The 20,590-nt window shown below is 54.4% G+C and overlaps 2 protein-coding genes, 1 long non-coding RNA gene and 2 other non-coding genes across 10 annotated transcripts; 4 read left to right on the forward strand and 1 right to left on the reverse strand.

Moving 5' to 3' along the window:
* Positions 1–24: 24 nt before the first annotated feature.
* Positions 25–1,927, forward strand: MRPS2 (mitochondrial ribosomal protein S2). Of its 2 annotated transcripts, XM_049831998.1 has the most exons (4): positions 25–124; positions 218–277; positions 512–641; positions 1,036–1,927. In XM_049831998.1, exons 1-4 carry the CDS (start codon positions 97–99, stop codon positions 1,577–1,579), a joined length of 762 nt encoding a protein of 253 aa, XP_049687955.1. In that variant the 5' UTR covers positions 25–96; the 3' UTR covers positions 1,580–1,927. The 2 variants fall into 2 exon arrangements, with proteins under 2 accessions (XP_049687955.1, XP_049687956.1); XM_049831999.1 differs by lacking the exon at positions 218–277 and having other exon boundaries at positions 53–124.
* Positions 1,928–2,427: 500 nt separating this feature from the next.
* LOC126052000 (uncharacterized) lies at positions 2,428–8,527 on the forward strand. Of its 2 annotated transcripts, XR_007509917.1 has the most exons (6): positions 2,428–2,492; positions 2,754–2,934; positions 3,501–3,557; positions 4,378–4,427; positions 5,583–5,633; positions 7,597–8,527. It is a non-coding gene; the product is annotated as an uncharacterized LOC126052000 (long non-coding RNA). The 2 variants fall into 2 exon arrangements; XR_007509916.1 differs by lacking the exon at positions 2,428–2,492 and having other exon boundaries at positions 2,499–2,934; positions 7,597–8,522.
* Positions 3,757–3,889, forward strand: LOC126052534 (small nucleolar RNA SNORA17). Its single transcript, XR_007510071.1, has one exon. It is a non-coding gene; the product is annotated as a small nucleolar RNA SNORA17 (small nucleolar RNA).
* On the forward strand, positions 4,468–4,601 carry LOC126052536 (small nucleolar RNA SNORA17). The gene has a single exon (XR_007510072.1). It is a non-coding gene; the product is annotated as a small nucleolar RNA SNORA17 (small nucleolar RNA).
* Positions 8,528–9,502: 975 nt separating the features above from the next.
* DIPK1B (divergent protein kinase domain 1B) lies at positions 9,503–18,137 on the reverse strand. Of its 4 annotated transcripts, XM_049831989.1 has the most exons (7): positions 17,834–17,910; positions 17,195–17,313; positions 15,302–15,424; positions 14,716–14,850; positions 12,383–12,490; positions 12,007–12,183; positions 9,510–11,373 (listed from the first exon to the last, which is right to left on the reverse strand). In XM_049831989.1, the coding sequence occupies exons 3-7, from the start codon at positions 15,413–15,415 to the stop codon at positions 10,561–10,563; spliced, it is 1,347 nt and encodes a 448-aa protein (XP_049687946.1). In that variant the 5' UTR covers positions 15,416–15,424; positions 17,195–17,313; positions 17,834–17,910; the 3' UTR covers positions 9,510–10,560. The 4 variants fall into 4 exon arrangements, with proteins under 4 accessions (XP_049687945.1, XP_049687946.1, XP_049687949.1 ...); XM_049831988.1 differs by lacking the exon at positions 17,195–17,313 and having other exon boundaries at positions 9,503–11,373; positions 17,834–18,137; XM_049831992.1 differs by lacking the exon at positions 15,302–15,424 and having other exon boundaries at positions 9,511–11,373.
* Between the last annotated feature and the right edge of the window lie 2,453 nt (positions 18,138–20,590).

A 20,590-nucleotide genomic window follows, 5' to 3' on the forward strand; every position in this document is an offset into this window, starting at 1 on the left:
GGCCCCCGCTCCGCCGCGCAGGAAACGGAAGGCGCCGCTTGACCTTCCTCCTCCTCCTCCTCCTCCTCCTCGCCCTGCGGCCGCCGGGCACCGAGGATGGCGGTGCCGCGGCTTCTGCGGGCAGGTAAGCGGGTCTTTCCCTTCCCAGCCCTGCCCGCCCGTGTGACCTCCCCCCCTTCCCCGTGTGACCCTCCCCCCCGTGTTTCTCTCCACGCAGCAGCCCCACGGCTCTACAGCAGCGTACCGGCCCCGGCGGCGGTGGCGGCCCAGCCCCGCGGTAAGTGCTGCCGCGCACCGGACCCTTCCCTGGGGAAAAAGAGGGGGGGGTCTCCCGAGGCGTGCCCCTGCACCCCCGGCACCTGGGGGTGTCCTTGCTGGTATCGCCAGGCCCTTGTTGCAGTCAAGTGGCCGTGGGCGCATCAGGGTTCGTTCTCCAGTCCCGGCTCATCCCCTGCAAATGCAACAAGAGGAGACAATGATTTATTTTATTTTTTTTCTTTCCTTCTTTTAGCTGTGGATGACAAGCTGCTGTCCGAGCCTCTCAGCCACCCCGACTTCTTCAATGTGAAGGAGCTCTTCTCACTGAAAGATCTCTTTGATGCTCGGGTGCACCTGGGGCACAAAAAGGGATGTCGGCACAGGTGAGTGACCTTGTTTCGTGATCCAGCACTTGTTGACGTCAGGAGTGTTTCCCTAGGTCGTGTCAGCCTTTGGGGGCTGCGCTAGATGGGTCTGGGTCTGGAACTGCCCACACAGACCTGCATTTCTGCCTGGGCACAGTTACTGCCCTGCAAAAGTACTGGGACCCCGCTCAGGTGGGCACTGAGCGGGGTGTGAGACCTGCAGCCCCCTGAGGCTGGGTGGGACAGATGCTGTGCACAAGGGTTCTCTGCAGAGAGCACACCTCTGGAATCGGCTGGGAGTTGGAGCGTGGGAAGGGTTCGGTGGGGCCACGCCATGTTCAGAAACACTGCTCGATGCCTGTAGCACCCTGTCCCCGTGTCCCCTTGTGTCGCCCTCCCTCTGCCGACACAGGTTCATGGAGCCCTACATCTTCGGCTGCCGCCTGGATCAGGACATCATCGACTTGGATCAAACGATGCAGCACCTCCAGCTGGCCCTCAACTTCACCGCCCACATCGCCTACCGCAAGGGCATCATCCTCTTCATCAGCCGCAAACGCCAGTTCTGCCACCTGGTCGAGAGCACGGCACGGGAGTGCGGGGAGTACGCCCACACCCGTTACTGGCAGGGCGGCCTGCTCACCAACGCTCACATCCAGTTCGGGCCCGGCGTCCGCCTGCCCGACCTCCTCATCTTCCTCAGCAGCCTCAACAACGTCTTTGAGCCCCACGTGGCCATCCGGGATGCTGCCAAGATGAACATCCCCACGGTGGGGGTGGTGGACACGAACTGCAACCCCTGTTTGATCACCTACCCCATCCCTGGGAACGACGACAGCCCCACCGCCATGGAGCTCTACTGCAAGCTCTTCAGGATGACCATCATCCGCGCCAAGGACAAGAGGAAACAGAGCGAGGTCTTCAGTGAGCTGCGGAGCAAAGCGGAGGGCAGTTAGAGCCCTAGGAACAGGCTCAGCCATGCCCAGCAGCTTGGTGATGGGTGTCCTGCTTTGCTCCCGTGGGCGCTGCGGGACTGACCCTGCACCAAGACCGCCAGCTCTGCCGCAGCATAGAGATCCCGCGGCGGTCACAGCTGCGGTGGGTGTCTAGCTCAAAATACAAATTGTCCGGAGCGATACAAGGGGAGACGGAGCCAGGCCAGACCCGGCTCCTGTCCTTGTGTTTGTCCCTGTTGCAAGGAGGTGCCTCTGTCCTGTGGCCTTCCGATTCCCGAGCTGTGACCTCACGTGAAACCGCTTGTATCTCACGCCTCTTCTTGACAAATAAAGGCCCCTGTGATCGTTTTTCTTTCTTCCCTTGTGAAATGGGAAGGTATGGGGGAGTCTCTGGCAAATGTTTACGGTGATGGGATGGGGTGTATGAAGGGTGTCCCCAGGCTGGGGACCCTCAGAGCCTTGCAGGCCAGGGTGGTGTGGGGGCATGCGAGGCTCACCGGTGCCGGTGGGTCACAGGGTTGGAGGGTCCCTGTTTTGTCCCAGCGTCCAACCTCTGCTGTCACCGTGGGGTGTAGGGGACTGCAGGGTGCAGCTGAGAAAAGGGAAATCCAGCCCCTAACATACCTTGTGTCTCTGGGGGAGGGCTCAGGGCAGTCCTACAGCGTTGGGGGTCAGGCCCAGCGTGGGGAAGAGCTCTGGGCCAGGGGTCCCGGTCCCGGTCCGGGTCCGGGTCCGGGTCCGGGTCCCGGCACCGGCCGCTCCCTGCTCTGCGTCCTCCCGCCCAGCAGGGGGAGCTCGCCGGGAGCCGAGGCGCTGCGCGGATTGTCGCCGCGACGCTTCCGCTTCCGCCCGCACGCCGTATATAAGCGGAAGGCGGGGAAGAGGCCGCCCTTTCGGCTGGGCGCCCGGCGGGGTGAGGAGTGGCGGTGGGTCCCTCTGCGGGGAGCGGGGCCGGCCTCTCCCTCCGTCCCGGCTGGGTGACGGGAGGATCTGTGGTTCCTCTCGGGTGGGGGAGGCCGCAGCCGCTCCGCGGGTTGGGGAGATGCTTTCGCCCCCTCAAGCGGGGAGGCTTGGACCGACGGGGAGGCCTCGGGCGCGGGAAGCCGGTACAGGCCGAGGTAGGCCCCTTCTGGGCAGGGCTCCTGCCGCACTGACCGCCGGCTGCTTTCCCCAGGTCCTCCTTCCCGCGCCATGTTGCAGCGAAGCTTCTTAAAGGCGGCGGCGACCGGTTCCTCTTCGCTTCTTCTCCCCCGTCGCTGAACGAGGGAGAGCTGTGGTGTGAGGACATGGCTGCGGACCGGCAGGATCCCCCCCTCTCTCCGCTGTGCAGGAGGAGGAGGAAGGTGTGAGTGGAGGTACGGGTGGTTCCTGTGTCCAGCTGGGTGGGCTGCCTGCGTGTGAGCTGCTGGTCTTACTGATCTAGGTGACCTCCACCAGGAAAATCGGGCTTTAGTGTCCCCAGTCTTGCCTGCTCCCCCTCCCCAGGTTTCTGGGCCTCAGACGGGGCAAAACGTGCCCTGCACGGCCACATGGCTGGAGACGGTCAGGGAGAGACCCATAGGTCCCCTGGGCCCCATCCAGTGGTCAGTTTCCTTCAGGCACTGCGATGTTAAGTGTATGTTATAAACTGATGTATAGGAAGGTACTAGGATTAAGGTGAATAAGGCAAAGGGATGTGCTTCCAATGAAGGAGGGGAGAAAATAGAGGGCTGCCACCTTTCCAGGTTTTGAGGGAAATGTTTAAAAACCGATTTGAGTAATTAAAGTGAAAATATTAAGCAAATTATTTTTTTTCTTATATTTTCATCTTACGGTTTTGTGTGAAGTGGTGCAGTTCACAAAGAGGCTTGTTACACAATCAGCTGAGCACTTGTTTGTTATTAACTGCATTCTTCCTTTCTTCTTATTTGTCTCTCTTCAGCCTGGCAGAAGACAAAGGGTGACGTGAAAGAAGATTCTGTGCCTTTAAAAATCAAGGGTAAGTGGTGCTTAACACAGAGGCTGTCCAAGTAAGCTTCAGCCACCTTGGTAATTCTCTTAAGAGGTGTGTTACATTTACTATCTACACGTGCACCAAATACCTTTGTAATACTACTCTCTGAGTAGCTGATATAATCTTGTTCTTATAAATACCTTTTAACTATCACCTTTTTCAGTCTTTGTGGGCTTTTTTTCAATCTGCCACAGGCGTTGCAAAGGTGGCTGCTGTGGCATCTTTGTGTCATTAGGTGGCAGAGAGAGACAGGCTGTATTCTACGCTCGTTTGTTCTGAAACCCGTGAGCATTCAGAGTGATTGATAGCCTGACATTATTTATAAATAGGGTGGTTAATAGGAGACTCCTGAGAAACTAAGCCTTCCCTGTTATTTTTTTTTAAATTGTCTTAAATGTGGGGCTGTACGTAATAAAACGGAAAGGTGTTCTGTTTGATCTGTAGTGGCTGTGCAGCAGAAAGGCTGTGGGTGGCTTTCTGATTATTTAGCCTTGAAAACGGTAGGATCCTGTTGGTACACAGACTTGTATTACAACAGAATGAGTTGAAGTGATCTGTCTAAAGCCACGTGGCAAGTTGACATCACTGGGAGCACATCCTGGGAGTTGCATGCTGGCAGCCCTGACCCTGTTCCTCCCCGAAAGTAAAAATATGCCCGTGCTATGCATTTATTTCTTTACCTTCCCTCTCATACTGGGCCTTTCAGATTTCTGTTGTCAGTGAAACAATAACCATATAACTAGGCTTTGAAGTGTGTCTAAATACATAAAATAAATGGTGTATGTATCTTCCACTTCTTTTTCAGAGAAAGCCATGTGACATGGCAGACCGAGGAGGTCTTCTCAAAGACCTGAGGTGAGCAGCAGCGGATGCAAGTTCCCCTGTTAAATAGCTCCATGCCCCAAGTCGTGTTGCAGATGTGGCTGTAGTGCCATGTTTGTGTCATTAGGTGGCAGAGAAGAAAAGGCAATGTCTTTGCTAGTGCTCTGAAACCTGTGAGCACATGGGAATGATGAACAACCTGACAATTATTTCTTTCTTTTCCTGGTTTTTTTCCTTTAATGTTAATCTTAAATCATGAAGGATGGACAGCTGTGGAGGGACAGGGTACAGAAGCTAGCCCTGTCCTTCAGTGTGGCAGACAGTCATTCTCTTAATGAATACCTTGTTTATGTGACAGATAAGAGATGTGACTGATTTTTCTGCCGTCCTGTTCTATGGCTTACTAACACACTGTGTTAAAAGCTAATTCAGATTTCTCGCATATCATATCTTTTATTGTTATGGAGGAATGGCAAACTCCAGTATTATTTATTCTAGTAGTCCTGAGTCCTTGGAGATTTGCTCTCCTGACACGTTAATATCATTAGGGGTCAGAGATGAAGAGGCTTCCTGTGCCCGAAACTCATTAACTGCTCAGAGGTAGTAGCTTGACAATGTTTCCATGTGTACCTCTTTCTCCAGAGAATCAGCGGAAGATGGAGCAATTTTAACTGCATCAGGGGAAGGTCCGTCCTTTTTTTTGCAAGGACAAATAAAAGCGACAGCTCTATTCTTGAATTCTATTTTTGCCTTCAACAATCCTTTATAGCCTGCAAGACATCCTTGCTGGCTGCCTGTTCTGTCTGTGAAAGGGCACCTCTTGAGTGTTGCAGGGTTTAGCATTACGTAGATACCAAGAATCACACCAGGGAGTGGAGGAGACGGGGGAAAAAGGCACTCAAGTTTGTTGTTTCCAACGTATTGGCATGATCTAGAAACAATTGGGTGTGGATTTAGCATGTGGAGAAAATTGCACCCTATTCCCAACACTAATAAAACACTCAGCCAACAGCATCTTGACTTCCAAGGGTGCTGACTAAGTTTTACCAGAAGATGCAATTGGCAATCTTCTGAAATGCAGCTTTGTAATCATGCTTGCTTTTGGGGTGGGCTGGGGAACAAAACAAATAAAACCCAACACTCCTTCCCCCCAAAAAACCAAACTGAAGGTCTTTTTCCTTCTTACAGTTACTTTTGAGAACAGGACTGATTTCTGGAACTTGCTTCAAATACTTGAAGGTATGTATTACATCACTTCTTGGAAATGTACCTAACCTCAATGTGTTACCAAAGCAGTCAGTGTCTGGGTAGAAGTCCTTGGGTTGGTACATCTTGTCCTTCTGACTTCTTATGGGACACAGACAAATAAAACAAAGAATGCTACTAGTGCATACTTGCAGAAAGAACTAAGAATTCAGTATTTCTTCATCTTTTTTTGCTGACAAACCTCTACTTCAGGTGGAGTGCTTTTTTTAAAGTCCTTCTAAACTAACTTTCAGTAAGTGCAGCAGTGGAATGCTTTCCTCTGCTTTTTCCAAGACAAGATCTAGCCTCCTTGTGCATCATGTTCTAGCTGGTAACACAGCAGACAAAAAGCAAAAATATAATTGAGCACAATGTGACTTTTTAGTTGGTTTCCGCTGTTTATGTGCTAGCATGATGGCAAAGGAACTTGACCCCCAAGGCAGTGATCTGCTAGGGAGAACAGGTATCAGTATATCCTAATAGCTGTGTGTGTCACTGTCCTTTCTCGGGTGATGTGGCACACATGAGCCTCTGCTGTGCCAGTGTTATTAAAACAAGTGATGAGAGAAGCTCTGGCTACACATAGATAGTATTGTGAAACTCTTAGAGGCTTTGCAGTGACTAATAGCTTGACAAATCTGGCAGTGCTAAATGGTGGAAAATGTCCTCATTAAATGGGCATTACGAGGGCCAAAGGTGCCATTAACCAAGCGGGTAGCTGCTGGCTGCAAAATGAGCCATTTAATTGGGGAAAAGTCACTGCCTACCAGCAGTGGCTTTGGAAAAGAATGCTAATAAGGTTGTTGGGGATATGGTTATGCAAAGAGGCATTCCTTAAGATGTGATTCTTCTATTTAAATTTCCTGACTTTCTTTTAACCCTGAAATACATATTTGAGTTTTTTCATCAGACTTTACTCGCATCAAGGGTCCTGTAGGGGTGGTGAGTGCCTAATGATTCTCTCTTTAGAACTTTACTGTGTGAGGCATAGGATAGCTATTAAAATTTTCCTAATAGCATTTGCTGTTAACCATCTTCCCAAGACTGAGCAGCCATCCCAGGCTATGAATATTGCTTTACTGAAAGAACTACCTGGCAGCCAGCTGTGGAAAAGATGAATATTTTGTATTAAAGTGGTTTTGAGAGAAATTAAAAATCTTACTGCACATTAACTTAGCCCTTCATCATTTAGAACTGGTTTATGTCATGGCTTTGAACGCTGGAATAAGCCCAGCTTTTCTTTCTCTCCACTATTAATAGTCTGCCTTTGCATTGAAGTTGGCAAACTCACCTTTGATTTTTAGGGACCCTAAGAGTGAAAGAGTAACCACGAGCCGGCTCCAGCTATCATGCTGTTAAATTATCGCTTTCCTAGACTTGCCAGAGTGCACTGTGCTTAGCCAGAAGACTTTTTTCAAAACCTTTCTGATGTAGTGGCAAAGAACCTCTCCTAAAGTAGTCTCATTTATTAGTGCCATCTGCTTTCTGTCACTGCTTTAGGTCCTGATCCACATAAGTTTGTGGGCACTTGGCTTCTGCTGACCGCAGTGAATACAGCTAGTGTGAGTTAAGGTGTTCCTGTGGTTCTGGACTGAAGTAAATTGCTTTCTGAAGTTTACTTGTGAATCATGATAACCGAGCCCAGCTAATGACTTTCCTAAAATTTGGTTTTATTTTATGAAGCTTTTTTATTTCCTCTGGATTGTGAAAATTCTTTGGACAGTCCCAAGACAAACCTGATGTAATTCTTCAATTAGCTGAAAATGTTGCCTCTGAAATGAAAAGCAATTCTCTGTCCCAACTAGCTGTAGTGCCTTAGCTCAGGTACTGTACCATAGTGAACAGCAGGACTCTGGATGGTATGGATTAATTAGCTGCTCTAGTATTGACACTTATTGCTAATTTTTGCTGGCTGTATTTGAAATTGTCTAACATACTGGGCTTTTTTTATTTGCAGATTGTGCCTTGAGTTTTACAATTTCTAGCAAACCTGACTACAGCAAAATAAATGGTTGGCAGTGTCTGCATTTGAAGATTCCTGAAACTTCATCTTTTCTCACACATGGGTTCAAGCACACTACAGCCAAAGTGCATGCGATGCAGCTTGTGGTTCTGAATGTTTGCTGTAACCAGGGTACTCAACTGTCTGTCTAAAAAAAAATCACAGCTGTTCTGCTCCAAGTGTCCCTTCTGCTTTTGCTGTACTCCTGTTGCATAGCTGTAGGAGTTGCAATCTTGCCCTTCTCCCAGTCATCTCGGCTCATATTCTAAAAGCACTGTTGTTTCAATGTGTTTTCTCTACATGGTTAAGAAGGATTTAAAAACAACCACCACCAAACCTAAATAAAGATGCCACCTACAATAAGTCTGAAATAATTATGTTTGTGTATTTGTAGCACTGCAAGTAGTATTAATTTTTAACCATTTTAGGATTTAAGACTTTTATTTGTGGATATGAGAGCTGGGATGGTTTTGTTACTTTAAACAATGAAAGGTAGAAGTCTTGCTGCTTACCTCCATCCCCTTGTGGCACAAATCTCTGCTGCTACAGCAGCAGCATCTGGTGAGATCAGGTTGTCAGTCTTTCAGTGTTCTGGCTTTTCCTCTTTTTCCAGCTAATGTGGGAAATCTGGAGACAGCATGAGTGTAAAAATAGCTTTGCCTTTAGTCATTTTTCTCCCATATTGCATGTAGCTTGTAAACCATAAGCACGTGTCTGAAAACACTCGTGCTTTTTATTAGTGATGAACAAAACTTGGTGCTCTTGGGGTGTGTGTGTCATAAGTGATGCCTGGAGTGTCCACTGCTGTTGCTGGGGTGTGCAGATTAATAATGTGGTAATGTGACAGTTCTTGTCAGAAGTGTCTTTGTTTGAATAAAGCTGTTTGACTAGTTCTTTAAAGTACGGGGGCTGTCTTTCTCCTTGAACGTCATTCTGTGGATAAGCAAGGAACGTGGTTGTTTCCCTCTTTTCTAGGTGCTTACCTGCTGTTTTATCCAATACTGCTTTTGGGGATGGGAGCAGTGGGGATTAAGTATAGTGGGAATGCTGCTTACCTGGACAAAATTTACTAGTAAATTTACAAATGGAGAGAGGAGGGTGAAAAATGGCTTTCCTGAAAATCTGAGGAGAGGATTTGGCATGGTTGTTAGGTTCCTTTTTCTAATAGCAGAAGAAAATTAATTTGTCAGTGGAGCTGGTTGCCATGGGAATGCAGGACAATAGACGAGGAGCTGGGGTGGCTGCATGGAGCCTCATTACCAAATTCCAGTCCTTGCCTTTGCTCTCCACCAAACACTCCTGTGCAGGTGAACCTGCACCTGCACACACCAGTGCTGTGCCTGGAGGTGGGGCCTTGACCACCTCCGGACTGCTCGTACTGAATTAAGGGTGACTTCGACGGGCTGAGGAACTTGCCACCCTTCAAACACAGAAACCTTAAAAATGCTCAACCTTCCCACAGATGAGTTATGTTGCGAAGCCAACTCCTCTGTGGGAAGTGAGCTACGCTGGCTCCCTGCTAGATTTAGAGCACTGTTGACACTGAAACATTTCCTCCATAAATAATACTGAGAGGTAATGATGATCCTATAGAACTAATAGAAGGAAATACTGGTATCTCTCCTCCAAAGGCCTCATAAATTTGCAGGCATGACACCACCGATTGCCTTCACAGGCTATATATACTGCCAGATGTATTTTTTTCTTGGTGATTGTACTTCAGATACACGCTCCACTTCACTAAGCAATTGTTGGCAAGAGCACTGGCATACGGTCCATCAGCAGGAATACGATTGTGCTGGGAACACAGCAAGCTCGGGGTAGTTTACATACTCTACCCATAGTTTTAAAAGGTTGCTATAATTGAGTATTTAAAGGGAACGGACTATATTTGGAGACCTGGTAGTATTTACACAGTCAAACAAATGTCTTGAAACCAGCTGAAAGCTTGCCTGGAAATTCATTTTAATAATGAGAGAAGCACCGGATTATTCTGGTGTTAATCTTTAACCTCGGCAGTGCAAGCCCAGCTTAGTTTTAGGAGAATTAAACTGAGAGGTTGGCTTATCCCTGCTCTAAGTATTGTGGGAAGTAACACACGGAACACATACGTTAACCGGTCAGGATTGTTCATGTTTAGCCCTTTTCCTTGGCCCTAGATGCTTCGGAAGCCGACACGTGAGAGGGAATGGCCTGTGCTGCCAATTTCAGACCGCGAACAGGAGCAGCTGGGTGGGAGCCTCACACAAGCCATCACATCACCGTCTGGGGTCAGGCACTTAAAAAAGGAGTGAAAGAATTGCCAGGATTCTCCACTGTGGAAAAGACAGCTTATCTGCTTCCTAAATTACAGCTGGATCTGACAGTACATGACTCAAACACTTAAGGAGAGACTTTTGAATACGGAAATCTACCTTTTTCTCCGTTTTAGATCACAAGCAAGCTGGTTACTTAAAAGGCTGCTGTTTCGCTATTGATGTAGTGGTGTGATTCACGTAAAAGCTATTTATTTACATCAGAGATGTTCATCAAAAGAAGATGTGACAAGTACAGCATGAATGATTCATTCTCATCTCTCTGCACTGCTTTCCTGTTAATCAAGAAAGAGTTAGATGCGTCCAGCTGGGCTCCGCTTCCTTATCGCTTTCCGTGTCATCTTCTTCCCCCAAGCCCATTCAGCCCGGCTCCTGCTGTCCCAGCTCCACAGCACGCTCTTGCTGACTGTATCAATGATCCTGCTGGGCGGTGGAAGTCATGATGCTTGGCTTTCCATGAAGGAGAAGGGGCTGCAGCTATGCTGAGCTCCCTGTGCAGGGTGGGTTTTTTTCCTGTGGGGGAGAGGATGGAGAAACAGGCCTTAAAGCCTTGGACTTTACTCCAACATTGCAGATTCTAAACTCCAGGGCCACGCTTCCCCCGTTAGGAATATTTGGTGTTTGAAATCTTCTTCCAGAGCAAGGTCTTGAGGTTGTTCAGCACGAGAGAGTGGTGCACTTCCATCTGGCTGGCCAGGCCACTGAGGGTCATGCAAGTTCGGAGCTGTTTCTGCAGCTCTTCTTTCAGCTCCAGCGGCGCTCCGTACAGCAAGTAGTCCTGCAGCAACCCGCAGACCTTCGCCAGGTTGGGCTGCACCACGTCGCTTTTGCATTGCTTCATGAGTTTGTCACATGTCGCCATGCAGTCCTTCCCATAGGTGCAGTCCACGTTCTGCTCACAGTGACGTCCCTTGAGGAAACCCCTGATTGTCATCTCCGTTGCCACCTTCCTCAGGTTGACCATTTTGAAGTCGTATTTGTCGTTGTAGCCCACGTTCTTAAAGCCGGTCTCGCAGATGTAGAAGTTCCCGTAGGTCCCGTGAAATATCTCCTCCACGAACTCCAGAAGGCCAATGGCAATCTTTGCCCGCCGGGGCCACGCTGGTGCAAACCACTGGTGGATGATTTGGTGGACGACTGAAGGCAGCAGTGACTGGAGGAAAGGGGGGACATCCACTCCGTAGAGGGAGGTGTGGGGGATCTTCTCGGTGACGTAGAGGTCCCCGCAGTGCCCCAGCAGCTTGGAAGTGTGCTCTTTCTCATGCAAGGACAGCATTAGAAGAAACTCATTGAGCTGAAGTAGCGCCCAGATGGATTTGGCCTCTGCTAAAGACACTTTCCCATCCCGGTTCACATCTGCTGTGGTGATGATCCGGCTCACCAAGGCTGCAAGAGAAGGCTGATCTCCCAGCTTGGACTGTGAACAGAACAAGAAGTGGCATCAGACCCTTGCAGCTCTCTCTGGGCTTCGTATCACAAAACTGAACTGGAGAAGCAAAGAACTGAGCTTGGGAGAGGATGAAACGGCCACCATGCTCGAGCAAATTCAGTGCCATACCGTTGTGTATGGTTGGATGGATTCAGCTCCAGCAGAATTTTACCAGCTTTGGGGCTGCTCTAGACCCAGATGGGAGCAAGCTTTTGAGAGCAAAGACCGGGCAGCGCTGCTGTCCCACCGCTGCAGCAGAAGCCCTGCACAGGGGTAACTGCTTCAGCGGTGCCGGCACTGCCAGGGCTGCCCGTGGGCTTGTGAATAAGCTCTGCCCAGCACAGATGCCACCCACAGCCGCGGTAGAGTGGCCTCCAGGGTTGCTGCTACTAAAATCTTGCAAAATAAGAATTCCTGCGTGGGAATGAAGGTTTTTCTCGGCTAATCCAGCACTTGCTCTACAGAACACAATAAGGAGCCCTGCCCAGCACCCAGCAGCTGATGGGGGAGCATGAGCCAGAGGAACTCTTGTTTAAGGGGAAGGAAAGATGCATTTAGTCTTTCTGAATCACGAGTGGCATCCCAGGCCCACAGGATCCCAGAGGGACCCTCCGCACTGACCTTCAGGAAGTTGAGGAGCATTTCTTTGAACTCATCCATTGATGTCCCTCGTGTCGGTTTGTCAAAGAGGACCACGTCCCTCTTGGGCACAGAGTCTGGGTGACTGTCTGCCTTCAAGGCTTCTTCAATGCCACATTTGATGATCACCTCCCTCTCCCTCCAGAGCCCACTGTAAACCTACAGCAAAGGAGAGGGGATATGGCTGAGACAGGAGAAAACAAGAGCAAGTGCAGAGAACTAGTTTCTGGTTCAGTTCGGGACAGGTACCAGGGATGGGGTAAGGAATAGACATGCAGGAAAGAGGACATTTCCCAGGTTTGATGCTTGCACCCATTCCCTGCTGTGCAGTGGTTTCCCCGGCGGGGCAGAGACCTACCTGCTGGGTGGGAGAGGAGGAGAGGCAGTGCTGGAAGAGGAGGCTGCGCTCCTCACACAGGTCTTTGCACGTGGAGCCAGAAATGATTCCTTTCTTGTACTGGTCACACTGGAGAGGGGAAGGCAGAGAGAGAAGCTCAGCAGGGGCAGCTCCCCGTTCATCCAAAGAAGTCCGACAGATCGAGGCACATTCCCACAGCTTATGCTCTGTGGCACCCCAAGCGCACGCACTGGGGGCATGCAAGCCCCCCCCAGCCTCCCATGCTGTGGCCAGCCCTGCTCCCATCACCTGCCGTGCCCAAACTCCTCAAGCCCCATTCCTGCAGCAGGGCTGGGGCCAGCACTTTGGTTTTTCAATTTACCGTGAATAAGCTCTGCCCAGCACAGATCATCAATGCCACCGCGTCCCCGGTGAGCCCATTTCCTCTGAGTTCATGTGAGTCTCTTATGCAAGAGAAAAACACCCCTTAAAAGAGGCATATCTGATTGCAAACCCACCTAGGCTGCTTGGAGGCAAAACAGTATCTCCAATTGCCGACCATTTCTTTCCTCCCTGGGATTCCAAGGTCCTCAAGCACAGAGGGGCTGCTCAGGGTCACCACCCCCACATCACTTTGGCCTTGGATTTGGCAGGCCACAGGGTGCCACCAGCTGCAGGGCACACAGACCATGCCAGCACAGCATTCAGCTGCCTTCAGGCGATGTCTGCACCTTGGCAGCCATTTCGGCCAGTTCAGGATGTCTGGGGGAGAGGGGAACGCCTGGCGCGCTCAGACTTTCATTGGGGAGCTGTAGTGCCAGTTCCTCAGAGTCCAGCCCCTTCCAGCACCCCCAAACTCCCCACTCTGTCTTCCAAAGAAATCCCAGCCCAAAATCTTCTCTGCTCGAAGACCCAAAGATTTCTACTAGCCCCAGAGCAAGGACTTTAATGGGGGAGACGCGGAGAGAGGAGCGTGTAGGAGCAGCTGGGGCTAAGCCCCGGCCAAACGGGCAGCAGCTGTGGGCAAAGCCAGCTGCAGGCAGGGCCCTTTGGGTGCCTTGGGCAAGGTGGGGTTGGGCTGGCAGGGACCCCCCTCCCCGAGCTGCTGGAGGGACCCCAGGGGAATTTGCTCCTGAGTGCGCCCGCTGCAAGTTCAGGGGGTTAGGAGAACTGCCAGGGCCGGAGGAGAGGGCAGCGTGGGGCTGGGTGAGGATGAGGATGCACGGGCTCAGCAGAGCAGCAGCCCTTGCTGTAAAAATGGGCTGGATCCGGTCCAGGCGGTGGCAGGGACAGACGGTGGCTCTGATCCACAAGCGGGATGGCTGGGTTGGGAGCTGGAGGCATCCCTGGGCAGGAGAGGCTGCAGCTTCTCAGCAAGGGCACAACAGCCTCAGGGCTGAAAACAGGAGCTGCAAAATTCACTGCATCTTTTCCCTCTTTTTTTTTTTCCCCCGACGTGGATGGGAATTAACCCTTGGACCTGCTCACAGGGGAAATGGCCAGATGCGGCATCTTAAACCCCAAGCTCAGAGCAGGAATTAGAGCCTGGGACCCCGTGGTCAGAGTCATGCAGAAAATCAAATTAAACGATCGTCGCTGTTGTTATGGCAATTCCTGCCTCCCTTCTGTGCTGAAGGATTGATGAATGAGGCATTTTCAGACAGAGCCTGGCGTCCCCCTCCTCGCCTAGGCTGGGCAGGTGACCTGCTCCCCTGCCGTGGGGCTCACACCGCAGTCCCAGAGCAGCCTCACTTGGCTGCCAGCCCTGGGGATGCTGTGGGGAGCAGGCTGCACCCCACCGCAAACGCCAGGCAGGGGCAAAACGCATCAGGCCGAGCTCTCGCGAGGGGCCTGCTCTTTGTGCATGCTGGTGCTTTCTTTAGGGCATGCCAGCAGTTACAGATAGGGACCCGTGGCCTGGCTGCTCCCCTTTTTTCAATGGCTCTGGGGAGGTCGGGGGTGCTGGCGCGATGCTCTCCCTGCCCACAGATCCTGCTCTGACATTGCAACTTCATCTCCACAGACATTAATCTGCCCACGTCTGTCTGGCCTGCCCTGGCCTGCTTCCCTCCGACATCTCATTAAATTGTTTCGCCATCGCCCTGGCAGGATAAGGTCACCTCTCCCGCTCCAAGCTCCGCATGATGCCGGGGACGGTGCCGGGGAATCAGCTGCCAGGAGGGCTCCTCAGCCCAGCTCTAGTGCAGGATGCTGCCCCGGCGCTGCCTGCCCAGCTGCAAGGCACGGCACAAGGCTTGGGGGGGGGGCTGGAAATTGGGCTCCTGCAGCCCCGCTCACCCCGGTACCCCAAACTGGGACCAGCACGGCCGCGAAGACTGCTGGCCACCACTCACGATTATCATCCGGCAGACGTGGCCGCGACAGAGCTCGGAGTAGGACGAGTAATGCATGTATGCCACCCAGCTGCCCACGAAGATGCCCAGCCACACCACCAGCAGGTATTTCACCTTGATGCCCGGGAGGCGACTCTGGAAGGAAAAGAAAACGCTGGTGAAGGCCAGGGCTCTGCACGGGTTGGCGGTGGCTGGACAAGGACGACTTCTTTTATACAAACCAACCTGAGCGCTGGTGAAACCTTCAGCCTTTTTTATATATATTCACCAGTCTATTATGCAACTCCTGCTGCAAGTAGGTCACTTAAAATTCCCTAAAAGCAGGGAGATTACAGCGTTGGGCTGCGAGGAGCTGGATGCCGCGCATCCCCGTGCCTGGGAGCTGCAGCCGCGTGTGCCCGCTCTCCTGCCAGCGCGAGGAGAGAGCCTGCTGCCCTCTGCAACCCCCGGGTTCACCGTCGGGGCTGCAAGAGGTTCTGCTCCTGCCCAGAGAGACCCTTCTCAGCAGACCCCCCCCTTGCACAGCCCCATGGACATGGGAGGCTGCCACTGCCAGCTCCCGTGTGGGAGTGGGCGAGTAACAAACCTGGAAGCGCATGGGTAATACTCCGTGCAAACAACTCAGAGGCTCGCAGGGTGATTTTGTTTTCCTGTCTTCGTTTCTTCCCCTCTGACCCTGCAACAGCAGCACTGCTGTCATCTGGCCTCCCTGCAATATAAGTTGTTTACCTGACCCGTATAACATGGCACAGATCCCTGGCAGTTCCTAAGGGCAGGGAGTTAATCCTTGCGTCAAACACCCCATTCCCTCCAGTTTCTATAGATAATTCCTGCTTCACAGCAGGCCAAGACAGCCCTTGGCCAGCGGCCACCTCCAAACCCTCCTCTGTCCTTGCACTGCATGAGCCGGTGAGACCATGACCCACTACTGGGATAGGGCTGGATCTGAGCAGATGCGGCACCGTTACAACCTGCCAGGGATCCTCGCTTGAGTCTTGTAGCCCAAAACTGGTCCCACCTCCAAAATGCCTCCACCCTGGCCCCTCACCAAGCGCCGTAAGGGTTTTGCCCCATGGACGGCAGTAACCAGAGGCGGTGGAGCCTCCTGCCCTCCTGAAGCACCGGCTGCAGCCAGCGGCTCGGCTCGCCCCGGACCCGATGAACGGGCTTCACAGGAATCGGCAGGCAAGGGTGAAAGCAGGCAGGTCTGCCTCGAGATCATGACATTTTGCATGTTAATTGGAAATGCCGAAGTGTGAAGCAGGCCACGATGCCCGGTCTGCCTGTCGAGCAATGGCACCGCTAAATAACCCCTGTTAAAGAGAACCCGACCATGGCAAGGACTTGGCAAAGGCAAAGGATGGGTGGCTGCTCCTGTGAGCTGAAAACCAGCTCAAGTCCCTGCAGTCAGACATACACCACTGCGACCAGTAAGATCCTCGCCAACACAGCAGCCCCGCAAAAACTGCCCAGTGGTGGGGACGTGACCCACCAGGTCCCCTGCCCTTAGCAAAGGGGCCCTTTCCATGGACTTCCAACTAGAGACACGTCTTGGGGCAGCAAAGCCCTGGAATGGCCAAAATGTCCCTTTTTGCTTGTTCAGACCTAAAACCCATCACGTTCCTGGGGCAGAAGGGGGGGGGGCAGGACTGCAACCTCAGCACAGCATAGGGAGCTCTGGCTTCATCGTCCCCTAAATGGCAGAAAGAAACGTGGAGGTGGGAGATGCATTGCAAAGAGATGTTCCACTGGGCTTTGGTAGTATTTTGGATTCATAGCTGGTGCTGAGGTTTCCTCCGGGGGCTCAGTCTCAGGGGGTGGGGGGCTTCCCTGCCCGCTGCCTTCCCTGCCCACCACCTTGGCTGGCAGCCTGCGTCAAAGGGTCTTATCCTTCGGTTGTGTGAGTTGCTGTGTTTAGTTTTAGGGCGACTCTGGGGGACTGGGAAGTGACTTTGGGCTGGAGCTGACTTCAAAGGCAAAATGGATGCAGCATCACAAAATCCTGCTCCATCCCCGCTGCTCCCTTGCAGCACTCTGAGAACACGGGGGCTGTTTCACGGTGGGTCCCAGCAGCGGGGACCGTGCCAGAGCTGGTGCGCTCCCAGGAGCGGCTTGGCGTGGCTGTCACCCCCCCTCCCGTGGGGTATCTGTGCAGGCGATCCCGGTGCAAGGGCTACCCCCAGCTCCCACCCACCCTCGCCCTGCACCCAGCTTCACCCTCCCTGACAGACCCAGTCTCCAGCCCCTGCCCACCGCCACGGCCCCACGCAACCGCTCCTCAGGCCTTTTGTCTTGGAAGAAGACAGCTTGCGGGGGCGGCTCAGCAGCCAACTGCCCATCTCCCCTGGGAGCAAAGCTGCAGCACCCATCCAGCTCTCGGCTGTCCTGGGGACCCACAAAGCCACCCCTCTAAATGCTCCCCTCGACCACGCAGCCCTTCCCGCATCCCACCAAGGCTTTGCTCCAGCTCTGCACCCACCTCCTGCCAGCACCCTCTGCCCACCAGATATCCCCTCCCGTGTCCTCCCTTCTCCCCTCCAGCGGGATGACCTCTCTGCTCCAGGACCTTCACCAGAGCCAAGGTTTCTCATCCCACGGCTGCAGAGAAAACACCCAGGACAGCATCCCCGGCCCCGTCACCGCTGGGTCCCCGGAGCGCTGAGACAGATCCCCAGCAACCCCCCTCCCTCCCCCTGCCAGCTCAGGGATGGAAAGAAAGGGGGGAAAAAAAGAAGAAAAGAAAGGAAAAGAGGGAAGGAGTCATCCCTGCCCTGCACTGCTGCATCGGCTTCTCCATTCACCGATGCGGACCGATGGATGGGGCTGCCCTGGTACTCCCCCCCCCCCGCCCCGCAGCACCGCGGAGCGGGTTATGCAACCGCCTGCGGCTCCCGGTGCCGGTCCAGGTTCCCCCCAGGTGCCGGTCCAGGTTGCCCCCGACCCCCGGTACCACTCCCCGAACCGCCCCCCCCCCCCCCCAGCCTCCTTCGCATGGGACCGCGGCGGAGCATCCCTTTGTGCACGGCCCTGTGCCAGGATGCGGAGACGGGCATCACCGACCCCCCCCCAAAAAAACCGGACCACCGGCCCCCCCCCCCCCCCCCTCTCCCCCCGGTACCTGCAGGCCCTTGGAGAGGGGACAGAACAGCACCAGATGCACCAGCCGCCGGATCCTCCGCATGCTGCGGGCTGCCCCGCGGCCGCGGGCCTCAAGCTCCGGGGGGCATGGCCGGGCTGCCGCGGCCCCCGCTTCGCCACCGGGTACCGGGCTTTGGGGTGGAGGGGGCGGTGGGGACACACGGGACACGGACCACGACACAGAGCGGGATTATGGTGGGGAGGGGGGAGGCGGGGGCCCGAGCCGTGCCGCCCGCTCGTACCGCCGCAGCGAGCCCGGCCCGGCCCGGCGGGGCTCAGCGCGGCTCCGCCCGGCTCGGCGCGGGGCGGCGCACGCAGCTCCGCCGCAGCTCGGGGAGGAGGGGGGCTGCCGCCGGCATCGCATCGCGTCGGCTCGGATCGGCTCGGATCGGCTCGGCTCGGCTGGGCTCGGCTCGGCTGGGCTCGGCTGGGCTCGGCTCGGCTCGGCTCGGCTCGGCTGGGCTCGGCTCGGGTCGGCTCAGCTGGGCTCGGCTGGGCTGGGCTGGGCTCGGCGCGGCTTGGCTGGGCTCGGCTGGGCTCGGCTCGGCTCGGCTCGGCTCGGCTCGGCTCGGCTCAGCTGGGCTCGGCTGGGCTTGGCTCGGCTCGGCTCGGCTCGGCTGGGCTCAGCTCGGCTGGGCTTGGCTTGGCTCGTCTCGGCGCGGCTTGGCTGGGCTCGGCTGGGCTCGGCTCGGCTTGGCTCGGCTCTGCTCGGCTCGGCTCAGCTGGGCTTGGCTGGGCTCAGCTCAGCTGGGCTCGGCTCGGCTGGGCTCGGCTGGGCTCGGCTGGGCTCAGCTTTGCTCGGCTCGGCTCGGCTCGGCTGGGCTCAGCTCGGCTGGGCTCAGCTGGGCTCAGCTGGGCTCGGCTGGGCTCAGCTCGGCTGGGCTCGGCTGGGCTCAGCTGGGCTCGGCTGGGCTTGGCTCAGCTCGGCTCGGCGCGGCTTGGCTGGGCTCAGCTCGGCTCGGCTGGGCTCAGCTGGGCTTGGCTCGGCTCGGCTCGGCTGGGCTTGGCTGGGCTCAGCTCGGCTGGGCTCGGCTGGGCTTGGCTCGGCTCGGCTTGGCTCAGCACGGCCCCGCGGTATCAGTCCTCACCCAAGCCGTCCCGGGAGGATCAGCATCCACACCGGGTGAACCCAATTCCAGGGTTCCCCATTTTAGGGATCCTAAGCCGGCATCCCAGCCCACAGCCCCACGGTTTCTCCCCCACCCGGGGGGATCCCGGCCCCAGGTTCATCCCACCGTACTGGGGTCCCACGTAGGGTCCCCCAGCGCTGGGGACCGGTTGCTGACCCTGGCAGAGCAGGGTTCGTGCAAAAGCCCATTGTCCTGGCCCTCAGCGCTCGCAGCAGCTCGGGTTTTATTTAAAGCTTGTTCGGGTGGCAGCCTGGAAAAGCCCCCTCCCCGGTCTGCAGCCGGTGACCTACGAGCATGGCCGGGGGGCTGCATCTCCCCCCAAAACCCCAGGGCTGAGACCGGCCATGGCCCCTGCTCGTTCGCCTCTTCGCCGTCTCCCTTCTCAATCTCAAGGCCGAGCAGCAGCAGCGGCTGTCCCCCCTGTTAGCATTGCTTCTGGGCAGGGAAACCTCGAGGCAAGACAGGGGCTGCTTTGTGTCGGGCACCGAGGGACAGCCTCTCGTCCAGGGGGGCTGCAGTATACGTAGGCGAGCTAGAGCAAGGGGGAAAGAGAGACAAAAATACGATGGAAAACGGTCTGGGAGGGTCAGTCACGAGGCTGTCGTTTAAGGTAATTCCTCGCTCGCTGTTAGTAAGTCTTCAGATGATCCATTTGTCCCCTTTTTGTGGTTCAGATTGCTTCCTTCCATTTGAATTGGGCTTAAAATGACCTTTGAAAACAAGCCGGTCGCTCCGTACCCAGCGGTTCCTACTCGGTGTCGAGCACCAGGTGCCCAAGGACTAACGAGCAAAAGCCTTTGCTGGCCTAATCTGAACAGAGGTGAGAAATAATGAGCATCACAACAAAACCGAACCAAACCACCCCAAATCCTGCGGCTTGTTTGCTGCCTTCGTTTAACATCGAGGAGATGCCTGCTGCTGTCACGCTGTGCAAAGCCAGCGCAGCACCCTGACCTCCACAACTCGCCTCGGAACAAGCAGACGTTGCCCGCGGCGTTGCTTCAGTAACGGGGCCAGGTTAACGTCGCCTCGTTTGCCTGCAGCTCTCGTTCGTGCAGGTTTTTACGTCCTGCTGGAGCCAGGATGGTTCTCTGGAGCTTACACAGCTTATTTATAGTTTTAATTAGCGCAGTAAAAAAGAGAGCCTCTGTGATTTATTTTTTTTCATGATGGGGTTGGTAATTTGGAAAACAGCGGGGACGGGAAGATGCATTGCTGGGTGCCCGATAGCTGAGCCAGCTGTGAGGATGAGGAGGGTCCCCAGGGGTCCCGCTGCTGTGACACGCTGCTTTCTTTCGCAGCTACAGGGAAATAGCTCTTCTACTCAAGCACCAATAAATTCTTTATTTCCCTCCCAGCCTGAAGATGGTTATTTTCACGCTCGCCTGAGCCTTCCTCAGCAGGATTTGGCTCTCACCACCCTTGGTGCCGCCTCGGGAGGCTGAGCAGCAGCAGGCAGCTTTCCTGCCCTGCCTGCCCCGGGCCCCTCAGCTCTGTCCCGACTCCTGGCTGCCCAGCCCCATCACGATTAAGCACAGAGATGCCTTTTGGTATTTGTCCTGCCAGGGCAGCTGCCTGCAGTGAAGTCCCCACTGTGCCCGTGGCAC

Source organism: Accipiter gentilis, chromosome 29, assembly GCF_929443795.1.
Source record: "Accipiter gentilis chromosome 29, bAccGen1.1, whole genome shotgun sequence".
Taxonomy (NCBI): Eukaryota; Metazoa; Chordata; class Aves; order Accipitriformes; family Accipitridae; genus Astur; species Astur gentilis.

Bases quoted from the DNA above. Each gene is read 5' to 3' on its own strand.
- MRPS2 (XM_049831998.1), top strand. From the start codon at position 97: ATGGCGGTGCCGCGGCTTCTGCGGGCAG. The intron at 278-511 runs GTAAGTGCTGCC...TCCTTCTTTTAG, and splicing joins GGTGGCGGCCCAGCCCCGCG to CTGTGGATGACAAGCTGCTG. The intron at 642-1,035 runs GTGAGTGACCTT...CTGCCGACACAG, and splicing joins AAAAAGGGATGTCGGCACAG to GTTCATGGAGCCCTACATCT.
- DIPK1B (XM_049831988.1), bottom strand. From the start codon at position 17,896: ATGCGGAGGATCCGGCGGCTGGTGCATCTGGTGCTGTTCTGTCCCCTC. The intron at 12,491-14,715 runs GTGAGTGGTGGC...TCCCCTCTCCAG, and splicing joins ACGTCTGCCGGATGATAATC to TGTGACCAGTACAAGAAAGG. The intron at 12,184-12,382 runs GTAGGTCTCTGC...CCTTTGCTGTAG, and splicing joins CCTCCTCTCCCACCCAGCAG to GTTTACAGTGGGCTCTGGAG.